Here is a 21662-nt window from a genome sequence, read left to right as displayed (position 1 = left end):
GCTAATTTGACCTAATTTGGCGAAAGGTTTAAAATCGCCAAATAATAATCACCAAATTTAAGGCCTTTCATATCTATATAGTGGAGATCAACGCCAAAACTTCAACTTTCAAAACCATTGCCAAACCCTGATATCTTAAATTCATCTGATTTCAAAACCATTGCCAAACCCGGATGTCTTAAATTCATCTGATTTTACAACCCTGCCCCTAAAAAAAAAAAAAAAAAACAACAACAAAAACCCACACCACTATACAGTATATCCATATGCAATATAATTTATATATGCGGTCTGTTGTTTTATTTATACACACCCGATGTCTTGATGTATGAGATAGGAGGGGGTGACAGATCCCTGCTGGTTAGCTTAATCAAACGAAGGTTACCTAATTCATTCATCATTATTTTCTCCCGGACACTCCGAAAATTTGGTTCATATCGCCTATAAACGAGAATTATCGAACACACATTACGGAGCCTCATTAATATTCAAACACATTCATGAATAAACAACAGATGACCAAGACTCTGCATAATGATCGTTTGTAAGACCATAATAACAGGCTGCTGAACACAAGTGCATTTGAATTGCTGCACATTAAATTATGAATTAAAGTTATACTTTTATTCAGCTGTTTATGATGTCATGATGACGTCATTTTAGAGGTGAATATATGGACAATGATACATATACTCTTATTCATTCACCGCCGCCTGGATATACCTATGCATCGCATTGAACAATGGCTTCTTCTGTTTCTCTGCTAAATCGTAACATGCTGCTGTAGAACTTAAATCGTCAGTGATTGGTTTCTCACAGAAAACTGCTTTTCCTGCCGATCAAAAGATAACGTGAATTCTTACGTTTGCTTTGGTACATTCTTTGGTTGCCACTTTTGCAGGTTATATGTTAAAAAAAAGTGAGCAACAACACACTCTGTAATACAGAGGAGAATAGCGATAAAAAGTTAATCCCTACTTACCTAGCTAGTGCTTACACTGTATTGTTGATAATTTTAGTAATCAGATGTGCCTATACTTACCTGCTAAAAGAGAATCTCTGATTAAAGGTTCATGTGTTGAAGTAGGGGAACAGATCAGCACAGCATTCACTCTGTGAAAAAAGTGGTAAATATGAATCAAAAGGAAAGGAATGTTGTTTACAGAGATGAAAAAGAGTATACCATGCATATTCCAAGTGTGCAAGTATTTAGTTTATAACCAATCTCAAATCCTTCAGAAAATGAACAAACAATAAAATTTTATCAAAATATACGTGCTTCTATGATGCTCGTGGGAAGGTTACTCTATTTAAGTTTTAAAGGAAAGGTATGCATTTTTGTGAAAATATCTTTTTTTACCCCTAGTACTTTTTCGACACGCATCCTTACTACGTTTTTACACACACACACACACACACACACACATACGTGCATAATGCCGAAACTCACTACACAAGACTTTACACCTGAAACTCACTACACTATGTTCTAGTTATGCTAACCAGAATATAAATTCATTTTTACGTAATGTGGGACATCTGTATATTGTTCTGATACTTGAAATATAGAAAAGCCGTCTCTAAAAATATTGAATTTACACCGGATACCTACGACACGGTGTCACATGACTCATGTGAACACACACGGGAAACTCACTACAGAGTGTTTAAACGTGATATATTACCCGAAAGTCACTACATTTAGTCTGGCGATTGATTGAGAGCACAGGAAACTCAAGCATTTCAACCATTTTCAAAAAAACAAAACAAAACCCAACAATTTTTATTTTACAGTATCCCCCTTTACAGCAAACAGGACTATTCCGGATACTAAAGTAAAGGGGGGGGGGGGGGGTCTTTACTTTGGTATACGGAATAGTCCTGTTCGCAATAATTTACATGTGTTTATTGAAATAAAATCCCAGTCTTTTATGCATTGTTTTACTTCAGTTTATCACAAAATATTATCCGGAAAGTTGGTACCTTTAAAAGAACTAGTTTTTTTGTTTTTGTTTTTTTTATATCAGACGATATGGCTTCTCGGCCAGTGCACGAGGTTGTGTTTAGCAATGGATATTTTCATATTTCAATGACCTTCATATCCGAAGAAGAGCCTCGGTTTGAAGTGTCACATTGTAACCTATATATTTGATCATAAGTTATATTAATTAAAGGTATTTGATGTTCTACCAAGGAGTGGATGCAAGAGTTGGAGGACGTGTACCAATCCTCAGAGGCAATGGGTCTGAATAGTCCGGCGTTATGCCTTCAGTGCGTCCATGGTTAAGCCCTGGTGGGGCATGGGATGAGACACCTGGTGTTGTAGCGTATACCCCCTTCAGTAGGTTCATCCTCCGGAAAATCTGCTTTATTCCTAGCCATTTAGTAATTACTTTCAGAGAATTTAGGATAATGGAGGATCCAGATGGATATTTACGTCCTAGGTTGAAAATTTAAAACGTTTCTATTTACCATTTTATTAATCGTCTATCATTGTATGAAAGTCCTTTTAAATTGAGATTAAACTAATTTTTTTTTTATGTGTTTGGTATAAAAGTAAGGAAAAACTCCTATTTTTTTCCCCCGACATAAATTTTGAAAAAGGTTCATTTATCATTCGACAATATAGAGCCTTTCATCGAATCACGAATACTGGTTCAATATCCGTTTTTAACATTTTCTATGTCACAGTATAAGTTGGATTTTATAATATGTCCTGTGTTACACAATAATATCAAATAAAAATAAGGTCTGATGAAAAGACGAAGAGTGGATATTGAAAATGTACATATACAGTAAATGTATTCGTCTGCTCATGCATTGTGTCCTTGTACAGAGTACAAGAATAGCTTTTCCCCCAAGCTATTTACCCCCCCCCCCCCCCCACCCCGAAATTCTGGCTATAAAGCAACCCTACCACATCCACCGGAAACCTGGCTAACTATCAGTATTACCCCTAAATAAATTTGGCTATATAGCAAAATGCATCTTATTAAAAAATGATCCTTCATAAGCGCAATGAGCATTCAATTCAGTAGTTGAACGACTGCCAAAAGAATTTACCCCTTTAATCAATATATCAAAGATATTAATGAAATTGCAACCAACCACGTATGTGTATTGTAGGGAAGTTTCACTACTAGGGTTAGGGGATATAGCCACCCCTCAAAGGGGGTGACTCACTAAATGCCATATCCAGTCTTCCGATGGAAATCCAGACCAATCACGAAGGAGGGAGGCTCACTATTGATAAGTGTGGGGTGGGTGTGGGTGTGGGGGGGTCTAACTATATTGCCAGACTCCTCCGGGGGAGGGGGGCTTACTATATATAGCCAATTTTCCGGGGGGAGTCTCATTATATAATACCGGTAATTAATATTAAGCAGATCTAAACAAGGTGTTCAGTCTATGAATCACCAAATCAACGTAAACTCAAATAATTCAAGACATCTTTAAGCATTTGAAAATATCAATTCATTTGATGCGCGCAACAATTCAATTGAAGATCTCTTCAAATAATTAATAATATCTACTATTCTAATTTCTAGCGCGCATTGATTAAATTGTTTATATTGCTCTGATACTTAAAATATAGAAAATCCGTCTTTAACAAAATTGAATTTTCACCTGATACCTACGACACCATGTCACATGTGAACACACACCGGAAACTCACTACAGAGTGTATAAACTTGATATATTACATGAAAGTCACTACATTTAGTCTGGCGGTTGATTGAAGGAATTAAAAGGGAACTCAAGTGTTTCAACCACTTCTCAAAAAACAACTTTTTGGGGAATTTATATAAATATCAGAGAGAGAGGAGAGAGAGAGAGAGAGAGAGAGAGAGAGAGAGAGAGAGAAAGAGAGAGGCTGTCTAGTGTTTTGTCAGTTGAACTAAAATATACTCTTCTGTAACAGAAATTAATGTTAAAAAGATTTGAAAAAGGTTTTCAGTCTAAGAAGCTAAATTCAAGATAAGTTTAATTATTTGAAGATATCATCAATTCATTTGATGCTTGCAACAATTCAATGAAACATGTTCAGATAATTACTAAAATCTACAATTCTGAATTATTGCGGCATTGATTGAATTCTTTATAGCATTGAATACTTTGATGAGTTGATTAGGCTATAGTTGAATTGTTGTTCTCTTCAAATGAATTACTGATATCAACAATTGAATTGATGCCCTCCACAATTTAATTAAAAAAAGCTTTAATTCAATTACTGCGCGCTTCAATTCAATTACTGTGTGTAATAATTTAATTATTGCTCTCTTCAATTGAATTGATATTTATTCAATTGATGCATGCAATACTTCTTCTAGATACAACTATCTAATTAGATCTGTCTTGAATTCATTATATTAATTGAAGTGTTTCTCTCTATATAAGAGTTGATGTGCTCATTAATTTCTTGTACAAAAATCGTTGTAAATAATTAAGATATTTTCAATTGAATTAAAGAGATTATTAAATCAATTATACGGAGCTCAAAATCACATGCCGCGCTGAAGTATTGCAGTCATCAGTTAAATAAATGCGCGCAGCAAACCCATTATTGCTCTCATACATTGAATTGATGGGCAGCGCGCATTATTTAATATATGGGCGCAATAATTGATGTGAACACCTGATCAATTGATGAGAACAATGATTGATTTGATGCGCACGTCAATTGATTATTACGGGTAATAATTGAACTGATCTTTTTATCTGAGTTTTTGTTAATTTGGCGCTCCTTATCAATCACACTTGTAATATAACCAATGTTGCATTCAAAGGCGTCTGTATCCTGGATGTCCTTTATGTCGAAATACGACACCAAAGGCCATTTAAAGGTGACCATACAGGAAATATTCCTGGTTATATGACAGTGTACTACAGTGCTTTAAAGATCTTTTTTTTTAAATATCTGAATACAGACACTGCTCAAGTCACAGGAAGAACTTGTACCAAGGACTTTTAAAAATACTGTATGTCCCTGCATCCATCATGAATCTGATCGTTCAGAGTTCAGGATTTTTCTTTCGTACTACTCTTTCAGCAATCTATCAAGAGATACTGAATTTATAAGACTCTATTAAATTGTCTTGATTTTTCATTAGTATTTGAGAAGACACCGAGTAAAAATACTCCTAATCCAATTTGTCACTTGCGAAGTCCAAACCTAATGAAAACTACACCAATTTTAAGACCTCTTTAAAGCAAAGTACAATCAACTGCAAAATATAGGTGTACATATTTATTTCATAAGCATACAAAGCTGATCAATTTAGCTCAAAAAACCTCATATGATGTAAATAAAGCTACTCTTTAGTCTTAAAACAGCAGACACTTAATGTTCATTCATATTTGAAATTTGAGTTAGCTATCAAACTTGAAATATCTATTGAATATAAATGAAAACAAGTTACAAGTAAGAGCGTGGTACTATCAATTACATTATAAGTACATTAGTGTTAAACTGCAATTACAAATGTAGTTTTAGTTAAATACTGTTATATTATCTTAGTATATTCATTCAGTCTTTCAATCGCACATGAATATAAAGCCTTGGAATACCATTAAACTTTTTGTTCAATTCAAGATATAGATGGAGAATTATTTCATGTGTACTGCTGTTGATTATATATTTATCAATTTTGAATGAACCAATGTATGGTGTACAATGAATGACAAATGCTGATAATACATCTTGTATATAAAACTAGTATCAAAACCATTTACAAGAAAGATTTAAGAAACATATATGCCCTCCATATTACAATATTGAAAATGATCATTTAGAATGTCTGTAGCAAAAGTTACAATGTATCTATTAGTCAGAGGCAACCATTATATGTGATCTCTAAAGGTACTGAGCAGATATTTTCAAATAACCAGTTATTTGAGTCCTGACCTTTGACCTTGAGAGTTTAAAACCAATGGGAGCCATCTATTCTTTAGGCGGCACCAGACTACCAAGTTTGATGTTTGTCAAACAAGGGTTCTGAAGATACTGAATGGACAAAATCTGATGTCCAGAGTAGTTTGACCATTGACCTTAAAATGAATACTAGATATCTACACTTATGATGTGTCAGTGTACCAACTTTGATGTCTGTCAAGAAACGCAAACTCAAGATATTGTGTAGACAATACCTATGTCCGTAGTATTTTGACCATTGACCTTGTGACTTCAAAATCAAATGGAGTCATCTACTCCTTAGGTAGAACCAGTGTACCTGATTTGATATCTGTCAAGCAAAGAGTCCTCAATATATTGAGCAGACAATATCTTGTCATGTCCAGTTTGACCCTTGACCTTGTGACCTCAAAATCCATGGGGTATCTAATTCTTAAGGAAAATTAGTGAACCAAGTTTGATGTCTGTCAAGCGAATGGTTCTCAAATATTGAACAGACGGTATCTTACTATGTCCAATTTTACCTTCAACCTTGGGATCTGGAAATCAGTAGGGGTCATCTACTCTCTAGGGGCAACCGCTGTACCAAGTTTAGTAACTGTCAGGTAAAGGGTTGGTTCTTTAAATATTCAGTGGACAATATTTTATTATGTACAGTTTGACCTTTGTCCTTGTGACTTGAAAATGAATATGGGACATTATGGGACACATACTTCTTAAAGGAAACCATCTACTTCTTAAAAGAAACCACCTACTTCTTAAAAGAAACCAGTATACCGAGTTTGATGTCTGTCAGGAAAGCGTTCTCAAGATATTGAACAGACAATATCTTACTGTGTCCAGTTTGACCCTTGACCCTGTGACCTGTAAATTAATATGGTTCATTCACTATCTAGGGGCAATCATTGTACCAAGTTTGGAAACAGTCAAGCAAAAGAATTCATTAGATATTGAGCAGACAAGATTTGCTCTACAGACCGAATTAGTCATGTAAAACAATATATACGTCCCCTCTCGTTCAAATGGAGGGGGCATAAAAATTGGATTAACTCTTTGTAACACCTCTGCCAGGAAGTAATATTTTTAACAGCAAACTTTCCACGACACCATGTTAAACTGGACAGCGATTTCTCCTTCCAAATGGATTTTAGACAGTCAACCTGAGCCAGAGTTTTTCCTAGTTTGATGAAAGTCTCAAATTGTCTTTACAAAGCTGCCTTTTCTGCAGTGGTCCAAGTGTGGCACTGAACATTGGCTGTAATAAAGAATGGACAGTACATATCACTTGTAACAGTTGTACAACAGTTTCTTGAAAGATTGTCCAACTCATTTTCTCTATCATTTACCATAACTTAAAGTAAATGATTTCAAATCAATAATATATTTTTTAAATGTTCTATCCTAAACCTTTATTAAACTACCAATAGATATTTAATATAAAATAAGAATATTGATAAAACTGATGTATGCTCCCCAAAATTCATCTCACCTGAATGAACTATTTCAAATAACAAATGATTCACACAATGCTCAATAAATGTTGATATATTGTTGGAATGAAGGTTTCTTTATCATATATAAGGTATATGTTGAGTGATGTTGACCTTTACAAAATGACCTTGAGTGACCTTTGTCTGAAAGCCATTTGCCTATTACCTATCTGCACGATTTATGATCCATACTTGTTTAAAAACTAATGAAATAAGGCACTTTTCCTTATATATAAGGTGTATATTCTGAGTGAGCCTGACCTTCCCAAAATGACATTGGTCCAAAAGTCTGGTCATGAGTAAACTTTGAGTAGAGTAACAGAAAAATTTGACTGTCCAAAATCCCAGCATTAAATTGATGCAGCCTAAAGAACATTTGACTTTTGAGTCATGTGACCATGACCCTCTACAAATAACCTGGGCATAAGGTTTATGACATACTTCTTGGCTATAAGCAGCCTCTGTGTCAAGTATGACTTCTCCATGCACCTCTAACTTAGAATATTAACATTTCTAAGACGTACTTCATAATCTTGAAACTCCTAAACTGTGCCCCTAAACTTGTCTGAATGACTTGTGTTCAGGGTCATGACATTTCTTTGATCATATTTTAATTAATCTTGTATAATTTTCTGAAGTTATTTAATAATAAAATTACATTATAGAGAAGAATTTTGCATTGCACACCCAGAAACCTTGACCTAGCTTGTCCAAATGATTATCATCTGATGCTGGTTGTTGCACATTCTTTGAACACAAGCAACCTCTGCACCTAGTATATTATTCTCCTGTTTATCTCATCTTGCAATTTATGGCAAGGACAAATAAGATGTGTTTATGAAACACAAATGCACCCGATAATGGCCAATTCTGAAGATGGCCAAGGTCAAAAGGACAAATATCTTGGTACCAGTAGAAAGATCTTGTCACAAGAAATGCTCATGTACAATATGAAAGCTCTAATATTTACCATTTAGAAGTTATGACCAATGTCAATTTTTTCTCAAAAAGTAGGTCAAATGTCAAGGTCAAAAGGTTTAGTACCCACGGAAAGGTCTTGTCATAAGGAATACTCATGTGAAATATCAAAGCTCTAGCTCTTACTGTTCAAAGGTTATTAGCAAGGTTAAAGTTTCAGACAGAATGACAGACAGGACAAAAACAATATCCCCCCCCCCCCCCCCCCGATCTTTGATCTAGGGGGCATAAAAATATCTGTAATCTTGTCCAAAATGACCCTCTGCTAAGGTCAGGACATACCCTTAAGTTAAAGCAAACAAGGCTCAAAATTTTTCTAATTTCAAAGAAACAACAAAATGATCTAAATTAAGTAAACTTTGTCCAATCATTATGAAAACCCTAGGTGCAGATTTTTATATGTCTTTATGATTTGAGAGAGTGTACACATTTTAAGAAAATTCCATTAGCTAGTCTCCTAAAATGAGTACAGCCAAAATTATGCCTACAGACAAATCGACAGACAGACAGACCAACAGACAGACATGGCGATTCTAATATACCCTCCTAAACTTCATTTGCTTGGGAATAACAAAATATAATACAAATTATGACATACAAATACCTCGCTTTTTTCTTCCCGACTTCCTAGATGAGCTAGGGTGCCTCAGTATCTGCATTCCCTCTGAATATAGTCTACAACATTGAAGAGATAAAGCTTTAAAATTTTTGTACTGCTGTAAGTTACTATTAACAAAATGTAAATGAACTTTAAATATGTAATATACATATCGCGTTTTCCAAACACATAAACAAGTTACTGCCACCCTGTGTATGTGGGGACTCGGGCAAGTGTTGATGTCTCTATTTGAGTGAAATCCAATAACAAGAATATTAGTAATTGCTTCCCCAAACTGCATCTAACCAATGAAGTTGAACTACTTCATGTAACAAATGACTTGCACAATGATATATAACTTTTGAAATAAAGGTTCTTTTCTATATAAGGTACATGTTGAGTGACCTTGATCTTTCCAAAATGATCTTTAGTGACCTAATCATTTGAAATTTATTAAGTTGCCTATTTAACTTATCTGTGTAATATATGGTCAATACCTGTTCAAAAACTTTTTCCTTGTTAAATATAACCTTATTTTATTACCTAACATTTTGTCTTCACGCCGCACAACACAGTACACGTTAACATTATTTCACATTAGGAAATACTGGTCCAATCATTTTAAATATTGAATGTTTTTAAATCTTTTTTTTTTTTAAATGCATTCATTATTTCTAAGTTACATTTTAATTTCTGAGGTGCAGGGTGGTGAGTAGGAATGTTATTTTTGAAATCATCACAATTAAATCATATCAAGATTGTGAAACTAAATTCAACATGCTTTAAACCAAATTTCAATGTGTTGATTGAGAGACAAAAGATTTTTGAAATCCAAATATAAACTTTGAATATTTTAGAAAGAGATAACAATGTTAAAAAGTTCTTGGATATCAACATGGTTGGTTACTACAGGCTTCTCAAAAGAATTGATCACTTTGTATTGACATTGAAACTCACTTAACAGTTTAAGTGTGTGAAAAATCTGTATTGACAATGAAACTCACTACATGTGTGTGATAAATCTGTATTGACATTGAAACTCACTACATGTGTGTGATAAATCTGTATTAACATTGAAACTCAATAAATCTGTATTAACATTGAAACTCAATATATGTGTGTGATAAATCTGTATTGACATTGAAATTCAATATATGTGTGTGATAAATATGTATTGACATTGAAACTCACATGTGTGTGATAAATCTGTATTGACATTGAAACTCACTACATGTGTGTGGTAAATCTGTACTGGCATTGAAACTCACTACATGTGTATTGATCTGTACTGACATTGAAACTCACTACATGTGTGTGATGTGTACTGGCATATAAACTCACTACACGCATGTGATAAATGCGTACTGGCACTGAAACTCATTACATGTGTGCAAATGTGTACTGGCACTGAAACTCACTGCATGTGTGTGATAAATATATATTGACATAAAACTCACTGCATATATCAGATGTGTTCTAACATTGAAACTTGCTACATGTGTGATAAATGCATATGTATATTGGCATGATATCACGTGTGCATTGCATGTGTGTGATAAATGGAATCCTTCATTCGTATGAATGGGAGATAGGGAAATTCCACCGAGGGGACAAGATTTGCAGTCTAGGACGAGACTTTGCTGAGTCTTAAGCAGCGAATCTTGTTCCAGAGGTGGAATTTCCCTATCCCACATGAGCAAATAATAAAGTGTTATTTTTCTCACATTTTATCAGTTCAGTATTTTAATTCAAGAGCTTTGAGAAAATTCAAAATTATTGAAATCCTTCTTTGAATATATGCAAAAATTAATTACACAGTATGAAGATCTCAGCATACCTGAAAATGGTTTACAATATAAGTGTAAAGTACAAAACCCAAGGTTGTCCATAAAAAAGCTATACATAATATATATCAAATTGAAATTTGAAGAAAACAATACAAACTATTTTTCTTTATCGTGTAATGTAAATCAGAAAATATACGACATACATATGTACATCACAAGCAAAGATATGTCTTAGCAGTGTAAGACGGAAAAATCTTGTATGGCTGTCTCACATGGGTTGAGTTGGTCTCACACTAGTGATTATGTGAGAAAGATGTATATTGCCTTATACTGGCATGAGACTCACTATTAATATATAATCAATTGAAATAGAGTCTGTATATTGATGAAGCAAACTAAAGGCCAATTTCATTTGTCCAAAACTGGTGTACACTGCATTGCATACGTTATAAAACTGGTGTAAAACAACGCATTGAAAAATAAAATAAACTGTCGAAAACAAAAATATGGCAGAACATGTTATTTTCATTCTTAATTGCCACTTTTATAATATATTCAAATCATCCAAATCCTTGACATAATTCACAAAGATCCCATAAAAGCATGAACATGATACATGCATGCAAACTATATAAACGGTGAAGCTGTTATGCATGAATTCTCATATTTTCAGTTGATGTTAATTTGTTAATCACCTCATATACCCTGACAAACTAGACAGTGATTCCTTATATTTATGTTCCCAGAACTTAGGGTATACTCTGTTCTCAATAACTATACAAGAGATCCTTTATATGCAATCTTTTTAAGATGATTGTACGTACATGTATATCATTTGGATGTGCAGAAAGATAGTATTTTAGTCTGAATGTGCATGCATTGGATTTTGGTACACTAACTTGGGAATCAGTCTAAATTTTTTGTTGTTCTTTGAGATTGTTTAATATTCATATTGTAGGCATTTATTAATTAAGACTTGTAATTTTTAAGATTTTTATTTTTAAGATATTTTTAAGATATTTATTAACTGATCTGCATGTTCAAAATGACCAATCTGCACATGCATGCAAAATTTCATTTTGATTGGATTTAATACTAAAATGTCTGTAACTTTCTTATGAATAAAGTGAATGCGTTGATATCACAGCATAGTAGATAGTATGTGTATCTATATAGATTGGTGTAATACAAAAATGCCAACACTCAGTATATGCATATCCTGTCTTTTGAAGATTCTATATTTTTTCTATATTTCAAGGACCATAATGTTTATGTTTTTCATTAAATTCTTCTGAAGTTGAGGATTTTAGTATGTCTTGGCACTTACAAATTGGTATGGTTAAAATTACTAGCCAGCATGTGCATGCACAATTGTGCTAAATTTTGATTAGACAATTTCAAAATCTTCACAGCTTTCTTATATATGATGCAAACATGAAATTCAAACTAATTATGCTAATCATATGTACATGATACAAATACCTGTTGGATGACATCAACAGAATTACAGATTGACATATGCACATAACGTGCATTGCTTTCTTTCATTTTTTGGTACTGAAATGACCACAACTTTCTTATTAAAGGGTAATTAAATTAAAATGATTTTTTGCTGTTGATTTACAATATGAATACCTACACATGCACACGTCAAGCATTTCATTCTGATTAGTTGCATACGTAATATTTAGATAACTGGTAAATCTCTTATGAATGAGAAAAATGGAATTATATTGACATATTCCAGGTACATACTACAAAAACTTAGAATGTAAGATTATGATTAGTTGTGCAGAAGCACAATGACATAATTTCTTAAATGGGGGGATGTTTGCTTAAACTACTCTCACACATCCTAACTGAAGAGCAACTTGAACTGACCAATGCAAGTCTGTCTTCCATTCTGAGTGATTGATGAAAAGTTCCTGTGGTTTTAAAAACAATAGAAAATGCATTGTTCCTTCAAATATATTGTTGGTGCGAACAGATATTCTAAGTATTTTTACAAACTATGGTCTTTCTCTGATCGATTGAGGGTCGCAAAATCTTATGTCAGTAAAATAAAGGAGACATAATAGAAATTTGAAGGAGTGATTATTGGGATACCAGATCCCCCCCCCCCCCCCCCCCCCGTGTAAATATAGAAGAGAGAGGGTTAATTTGTGATGAGCCACTGTGATGAAATCTCCAAATGTTTTAGATATACATATACAACAATATAAGATAAACAACTTTGTATTCAATATTTGTATTCACCTGAGGATGGATGTTAAAATCCAGAAAGCACTAGCGATTTGAATATATTTTGGAACTGCATATTTTCCTGCTTTTTTATTTAATTATTTTGACTGTGATATCAACTCTTTCTATTTGGATTATATATATATATATATATATATATATATATATATATATATATATATATATATAAATTGATGATCAGATGGAGTTCAATCACATAACATTTATTTCTCTACAGGCTGTTTCGTAAGGGGATGGTTTCCCCTCACTCGTCGGGAGAAAAATGACATCTAACGAAAAACATCCGCATGGCTGAGAATATGTTACACAGAAACATACTGGATAGTTGCTAAGCATGATTACACACAGGATTGAGTAAATAGAAATATATATATATATATATATAGATAGATAGATAGAGAGAGAGAGAGAGAATTAAATACACACTAAGTCTTAAGGTTCAAGCCACATAATGCTGTAAATTGTAGGTGGAGGACCTCTGGATAGTGAGTACATGCTGCATAGATGTTCCCTATGACCCCCACCAATGATACATTGCCTGATAATTCATTTAAAAATGTTTAAGGAAAGAAATTCCAATCTTGTTTTTGATATTGCACTTTCTTCTCATTTATTTTGATAAAAGGGGTGCTTAGTTTATTAAATTCCTGAAAAAAAGCAATCGATTGAAAAATGCTGGTTAAATTTCGAATTGGAGCCTAGTAGGAAAAGAATACAGTACCTAAAATTTCTTGTGGTTAAAAAGTTAATTTCGATCTCATGGTGACATGGATGATTATTTATATGAATAATTTGTCACATACTTGACTCCAAGGAGGTTAGGTTCTTCATAATGATATCCCAGCTAGTTCCTCTCTTCTTTCTATGTCTCTACTGGCATTTTGAGACACATAGTTTTTGGGTGGTTTTCCACTCCTATTACAAGCTTCCTTAAACAGCACCTGGGTAGCCACTTTCAGAATCATTTACATGGTTCCCTGCATGTTTCATCTGTATCTCATAATCTGTTGCGTCAACTATGAAAAAGAAACTTGACATTAAAATCAAATGCAAAGAATCTAATGAAACATTAGCTTGCATATACACATGTATTTATTTTATTTTTCAATCTAACATTGCATGGTGACACATATGATTAACATATATAACATGAAAATATTTCCTAAACATGGATTATTAAAGTACAAATACATGTATGCATATTTAAGAAATAAGTTTAATTTTTTAAAGTATTTAAGGGCATGAACTGCTGGGTACCTGTAAAGTGCGAAACGAAACGAAATCCGCCGAAACGAAACGAAATCTACCGAAACGAAACAGATTGTATAACCGATCTCTTTTAATTATAATAATTAAAAATGGTATCTTAGGCCCCTGTGAAAGTTACCACATATCAATAAAATTCGCCTCCCCTTTGATGTAGGCCTTCGGCTTGACTGATACAAAGTTTTAAAAGTTGGAAGGGGGTGAGTCAGCACAAAGTACATATCCGAAGTTGATTAAATACCATGTGCAATTAGTTTCGGATCCATAAATTTCAGAACGAAGGGTTACAGTCTCAGAGGTCTGGGGAAACGCACGAAACAAGGGGTGGGGTCGCCGGCGTTGGATCCGCTTTTGGGCATAGATACATTGTTTGAAGAAAATAGTGTCTGAGAAAGTTGAAAGCAGAAAGAGCTCTTAACCTCTTATTTTATCTCTAACTGCTGAGGTGCGAGTACTTTCAATAATGGAAAAAAAATTGAATAGTATACCATATTATATGAATGCAATTCAGTAAGATATATATATATACATGCATTATTAAAAATTATTATTGATATGTAGTGGGTCTAAAGATAACTCTATACATTTGGGGTGTTGCTAAGACGGAGAATTGAAAACGGGACGGAAAACGGAATTTTTTTAATGCAATAATATCAGGAGGAGGTCAGCATTTTGTAAAATCAAAAGGCTTATGAACATGGGAAGCAGAAATTACAAAGAGAACGGGAGGACATACTCAGAATCCACCGTTTGATATACTACATACAAATACACAATATCCACATGTATACATAGATTTATCTTTAGAGCAAAAAATACTGAAACATGTATTTATGCCCAAAGGCAGATCCAACGCCGGTGACCCCACTCCTCGTTTAGTGTGTTTCCCCAAACCTCTGACCTGTGAGACTGTAACCCTCCGTTCTGAAATTTATGGATCCGAAACTAATTGCACAAGTTATTTATGTACTTTGTGCTTACTCACCCCCCACCCCACCCTTCCAACTTTTAAAACTTTGTATCAGTTAAGCATCAAAGGGGAGGCGAATTTTATTGATATGTGGTAACTTTCACAGGGGCCTAAGATGCCATTTTTAATTATTATAATTAAAAGAGTTTTTTTATACAATTTGTTTCATTTCGCTTAGGTAGGTTTCGTTTCGTTTCGGTGGGTTTCGTTTCGGTGGATTTCATTTCGTTTCGGTATATTTCGTTTCGCACTTTACAGGTACCCTGAACTGCTGCGCTTTACGCCAACATACTTCATGAAGAGTGTTGGTGCTTCATGAAAAGTATGGTGCATGTTTATGCCCTCTGACATGTAAATAAACATCATGATCTGAATTTTTAACATATTATGAACACTCAACTTAATATATTTAGTGGTACCAGACTACTATACATAAATGTAAGCTTAAATATTCTTGTATGTGTTGCTCTATTTCTACTGAATAGAAGTAGAATAGTATTCTTACTAGGCCTACTATATAATTGATACCAATAGAATTCGAATGCTGGACAACTCGACCCCAAGACAACTCGCCCCCTCTTAGGACAACTCGCCCTCTCTCAGGACAAGTCGCCCCCTTCTCTTGAGACATTCGCCCCCCAGGGTTTGACATTAACTTTTTGGGGCACTAGACCAATCGGGCTACTTAAAATGATTTTTGCTAGACCTGACCTTACATCCACTAGCCCTGACCAACGTTCCAGAAAAAAATCTTATAAGATTCTCCATATCTAAATACATGTACTTAATTTAAATGAAAAACGTTAAGTTTGAACTAAAATGCATTTAATTGTCTCAAAAAAATCTTTAATCTCGTCATTCAATTTGATGCTTTTACTTTCAACCCTATTTTCAGTTTCATTAAATTTTTACCGGCACGGAAATTCTTTAATCCATTTAGAATAAATTGACCTCAATATATTTTTTTAAATTTCTATTTCATAAGCCCTAGCTGCTTTGTTTCTTCCCAACGTTTTCCTTTTTTTTCTTTCTTGAGACATCTTTTGCTTTCATTGAGGACGAGATTTCATATTTGATTATATAGACATTCCCGCACATATGTTTAATAAACACTTTCTTATATTCAATTCAAATGAACTGTTTTGGTGTTTTTTTTAATGAAAGTGAATTCAATAATTCTATTTAACCAAAACATAACTTTACACACATTAACAATGTGTAGATGTTGTAGAACATCACTTACGACCGCGACTTATTAGAACTAAAGATAGAGATTATGTCATCATGCGGTTCAAAATTGCTCGCAAACTCTTTACAGTTATTTTTTTTAGGAATAAAATATCTTATGATTTAAAGTAAAGTTTCTTAAATTTGTTCATATTTTTAACACGACCAGTCGGACTAGTAAATAAACATTTTACCTGACCAGACCTATCATTTAGTAGTCTCGGTCGGTCGGGCGTGCCTTAGTGTCAAACCCTGCCCCCAATATTATATATAAATATATTATCACATTTTATTTTTATTTTGTGTGTGTTATTTACACTTTTAACATTTATCAATGATGAAGCATGTAAAACTCTAGTAAACTCGCTATAGTTACATCCAGATTAGATTACGGAAATGCATTGCTTTATGGTGTTCATTCTAAACACACCAGCAAACTTCAGAGGGCACAAAACACAGCTGCAAGATTAATAACACGCTCAAAAAAATCCGACCATATTACTCCTGTTCTAATAGATCTTCACTGGTTCCCAGTTGAGTACAGAATTCAATATAAGATACTTCCTTCATACTTTCAAATCTCCCAACAACCTATCTCCAGTTTACATAAAGGATATCCTTACAGTTTACAATCCCACACGATCACTAAGATCCGAATCTCTGCATCTTCTCCAGGTACCTCGGACACGTACGAAAACATATGGGGATCGACGTTTGGACAAAGCTGCATCGAGTCTCTGGAATTCTCTGCCTTTTAAACTCAGACAATGTACTTCATTGTCTAATTTTAAAGTGGACCTCAGAACGCATCTCTTTAAATTAGCTTTTAATTTGTGATTATTTTTATATACTTAGTGCTCTTACATACAGCTCTTACAGTGCTGTTAACAAAAAACAAACAACCCCCCCCCCCCCCCCAAAAAAAAAAACCCTGCTGTTTGTTATTATGCCTATGTCCTTGTTATGTATTTAATTATTCCTAAGGGTTGTTTTAAATTGTTTCATATGTTATTAGGGTAATCATATCATATCGCTATATATTAATAATATTTATGCATTTTAATTCTGACACTATGAATATTTTATTCACATGTATGTGCACATCGATTTTATATTATCTTTTCTTTCACATTTGTAAAGCGCTTTAGAGAACTAATGTTGATAGGGCGCTATATAAATCTTTTAATTACAATTACAATTATAAAGATACGTCTTTTTCTTTCATACTTTAACACGAATGGTAAATTCTAATAGAATTATACATATATTTAATTATTGCATTTCAGAAAAAGTTATATTTTTCATAAATCAATTGGCAAGGAAAATTATATTTACTGATCTTCAGGTAATTGATTAAATGTCTCTAATACTGAGAAAATTTTGAGGGTGTGGGTGTTTCTTTTATCGATATAGTATACATAAGTGTAAAGGTGAAGCATGAATATTCTGATACATGTAATTATCTTTTAATGCATTTCTCAACTAATACCCGTTGAAAAACAAAATTCCCATTTTAGAAATTTTATAACGGCTTTGCTTTACTGATTCTTTTTACGCGGTGTGATTCTTTTTACGCGGCGATTTCAAAGTGTAAAGAACTCTGATGATGAGTAACTCATAACGTTTGAAGTAAATTTATAACAGCTTGGGGGAAATGAAACATTAGATTTAACAACAGACGCAGATTATTGATAATTATACTACGTCAGCTGTAGACCAAGCTAATACTCTCCCTATACCAAACGCTAACTTGTTTCCGCTGAAATTATATATTTTACATGTACATAAAAGTGATGATGAATTTACTGAACCCAAACACTGGATTTCCACTAAAATCTTTCGTCTTGCATAAAAAGACACGAAGTTCGGTGTTAATGTGAACACGTCTTATTATCTGTGATGTATATACTATCTATAAGAAATTCATTAATTTTTGGTAATACACCTCTTGGATTTAGACCAAAAATAATAATTGTAAACATGTATGATATGTAGGAGCGAATTATCTCAAGAGAGGGGGCGAGTTGTCCCGAAGAGGGGGCGAGTTGTCTTGAGGGCGGGTTGTCTTAGGGGCGAGTTGTCCCGATGAGGGGGTGAGTTGTCTTGAGGGAGAGTTGTCTCGGGGGCGAGTTGTCCTGATACCTAGAATTCATATACACACTATGGCAAAAATATTACAATGTAGGTTCATTGTTAATATTATTAAAATATCATACATACATGTATATCATACTATTTTACCACTACCCCTACAACAGACATGGGCAATACTCATTATACTGCACAGGTATTTTAATCAATAAATATATATAAATAAATAAAAGGAAAAAACTCTATCTCTATAAATAGATGATAAATACACTATCTATCTATCTATATGCATCCCCCCTCCCATTTTTCTATTTGTATCCATTTACTGATTAACAGCTGATTAAAAATTCAGATACCTGTAAATACTGGTAAACAGACAGACAGACAATGGTAATACATGTATATGCAGCACTGACTGATGTCTATAAACAATGATATCCTCATTTTATACTTACTAATACATAACTTTAAACACAGCACTAAGAAAATAATCTGACCCCTTTTTTTTCTTCTTCAGTCGGTCTACGGCACGAGAAAAATAATCTCCAAGTGCTGACAAATTCAAAAACTTCTGAATTTTTAACAATACTATTTTACATTTGTAAATGGTGCAAAATACAGATAATATTTTGAAACATAGGCTACACAAAATTGATTTACATAACTTCATTTATTTGAGAGTGTGAAATAACAAGAGTGTGAAGATTAAAACACTGTTACGTAATCGTTAGAGATGTCTATGAAACTCACGATAACATGTACCCAGTTCGAATCTCGTAATGGATTTATTATTTTTTTTTCTATTTTATTTTTAGAAATACATATAAATAGTATCTGATTTCTTACAATTGAATAAGTAAAAAAATAAACAAAGATAAAAAATGTCATTTCTGCAACTTTATATGAAATTTACAAAAAGCCATGGGGATCTTCCCCACTCGATTGAACAGTCTGTACATGTTCTGGTGCCGGTGTAGCGGTGATCGCTGTCGCTAGTGTTCAGGGTCGCTCTAAAAATAGCGGTAGCCCTTGACCGAAACCCCTTTATTTTTTTTAATGTAAGTTACACCGATTTGGCAACACTCTGAGAGAGAGAGAGAGAGAGAAATCCGGATCTGCTCTTGCCTTTTCATAAATTCAGTGAACTAGATTGGAGTTTCCATTTACTTAAAAAGTATATCTTCTTAACAGGACAAACATTGAATTTGGTCTGGTATGAAAACACTGGATCTAGCTGCATGCACAAATGGGGATGGGGTTGGAGAGAAGAAAGGGGGGGGGACTTCATTTTGGGACAAATTACTTTATTTTTCATTCTATTCATATTGATGAGAGACACTTGAACCGCACATACTTTAAATGTCCTTGTCCCATTTGATTTCAACACCCTTTATTTGGAAATTTCTTTCAACGCCTATAAATCAACATATTATATAAAGTTGTTTATAGCCATGGCGTAAAGTCAACCATCAGATAAATTCACCCAAAATCTTTGCAACTGGTCGATGTTGGAACAAAATGAAATCTAAACAATTTCTTAAAATAAGGTAAACAATATTTTCCCCAAGAACTTGTTTAACCGCGCTTGACCACACCTTCCTTATTAAGAGGAAAGAGGCTGGAGCTATCCACCGGTTACCAGTTAATAATATCCAAAAATAGTGGTAATAAAGACCCAATTTTTTGGAGCTATGTACTTGTTTAATTTTCTTTGATATTGTCGCTATGAAACGGGGTTTATATCTTTGAAAATATTGAAAATATTTTGCCAAGCTAAGATAGAATATTCTAAAGAGGAAATTCCAGTTGTTCGTCAGTTTGTTATATATCAATGTTATACATTAAGATACGCATATTCATCAAAGAATGACAAATATACTGTGTATAATAATTCAATTCTCATTTAATATTTAGAGAATTGTTGCTTTTAACGATGTTCATATGTCTAAAAAAAAAAGTGTACACCGATATTGTATTGAAGAGGAAATTCTAACTATTCCTTGATTCTGTATTTGTAAAACATTTTGTCAAATCAATGATAAACCAAAATACTGAAGATAATCATGATGATATAAAACAAACACAAAAACATACAGAAAATGAAAACCATTGAACTATTTAAGCTTACACGCATCTAATTGTATCTTAGTCGTGTCAAAGGTCAACTTACTTTTTCTCACCATTACTGCAGAATAACGATACATCACATACCCCAATGTATTCAAACTAAACGGACGGGAACAAAAATATCAATTTTAAATCATTAATTGACTACTTATATTCAATTAAATAAACAAAAACACTTACATTTGCATTGTCATCCACTCGACCTTGTTTCCGTAGGAAGTTTTTTTTGCGCATGTGCGAATATGGCAAGGATGCAAAGTGTGTAAGCACCCCATTATGGCTCGGTGTTGTGTGTAACAAAAGTCGTGTGTAACCCGGAAATTCACACTATACAAAATTTTGTATTTTCTGGGTAAAACACGATGAAAAATTCCGATTTCAAGGGGTCTGCAAACCTACGACACACTTTTGTGTCGTAGGTTCTGAAAATGTCGTAGGTTGCTCGTGTGTAACCTTATACGTGTCGTAAGTCCCGGCATAGTGCGCGAACACACACACACACACACACACACACACACACACACACACACACACACACACACACACACACACACACACACACACTACTTTTACACCCCCCTTACTACTTTTACACACACACACACGCATACTACTTTTACACACACCCTTACTACTTTTACTCAGCTGTTTGTAACATACTCCGGGTCATTATAGAGTCCCTCCAAATTGTCAGGAGTGGTGCATCTGGCTGCAAGACTGTAATCCTGCACAAACTTCTGTGCCTCCTTGATTTTATTTCTAACCACCCACTTCACTGATGCCCTGGGAGAAGTAAGGATATTCTTCATGTGGGACAGCCCTACAACAACAATTACATGTGTGACAACCCTATAACAACAACTACATCTGTGTCAACTCTACAACAACAATCACATGTGTGTTAACTCTATGACAAGAATTACACGTGTACCAACTCTACAAAAACAATTACATG

The 21662-nt window shown here is 33.8% G+C and overlaps 1 protein-coding gene and 1 long non-coding RNA gene across 5 annotated transcripts in view; both read right to left on the bottom strand.

Moving 5' to 3' along the window:
* LOC125659452 (inositol 2-dehydrogenase-like) overlaps positions 1 to 21662 on the bottom strand; it is a 56241-nt gene that overhangs the window by 31584 nt on the left and 2995 nt on the right. For both annotated transcript variants that reach the window (XM_048891117.2, XM_048891116.2), the window contains exons 3-6: positions 21368 to 21527; positions 1043 to 1113; positions 724 to 832; positions 314 to 441 (exon numbers count right to left, since the gene is read on the bottom strand). In XM_048891117.2, coding sequence (XP_048747074.2) covers positions 314 to 441; positions 724 to 832; positions 1043 to 1113; positions 21368 to 21527 — 468 coding nt within the window. The remainder of the gene's footprint in view (positions 1 to 313; positions 442 to 723; positions 833 to 1042; positions 1114 to 21367; positions 21528 to 21662) is intronic.
* Positions 5234 to 20942, bottom strand: LOC130050053 (uncharacterized). Of its 3 annotated transcripts, none has more exons than XR_008798435.1 (4): positions 20888 to 20942; positions 13830 to 14042; positions 8984 to 9054; positions 5234 to 7166 (listed from the first exon to the last, which is right to left on the bottom strand). It is a non-coding gene; the product is annotated as an uncharacterized LOC130050053 (long non-coding RNA). The 3 variants fall into 3 exon arrangements; XR_008798436.1 differs by lacking the exon at positions 20888 to 20942 and adding an exon at positions 20751 to 20775; XR_008798434.1 differs by lacking the exon at positions 20888 to 20942 and adding an exon at positions 19036 to 19361.

The sequence above is a fragment of the Ostrea edulis genome, chromosome 9 (genome assembly GCF_947568905.1).
Source record: "Ostrea edulis chromosome 9, xbOstEdul1.1, whole genome shotgun sequence".
Classification (NCBI taxonomy): Eukaryota; Metazoa; Mollusca; class Bivalvia; order Ostreida; family Ostreidae; genus Ostrea; species Ostrea edulis.
The sequence above is the reverse complement of the archived record's forward strand: the minus strand, read 5'-3'. Positions and strand labels throughout refer to the sequence as shown.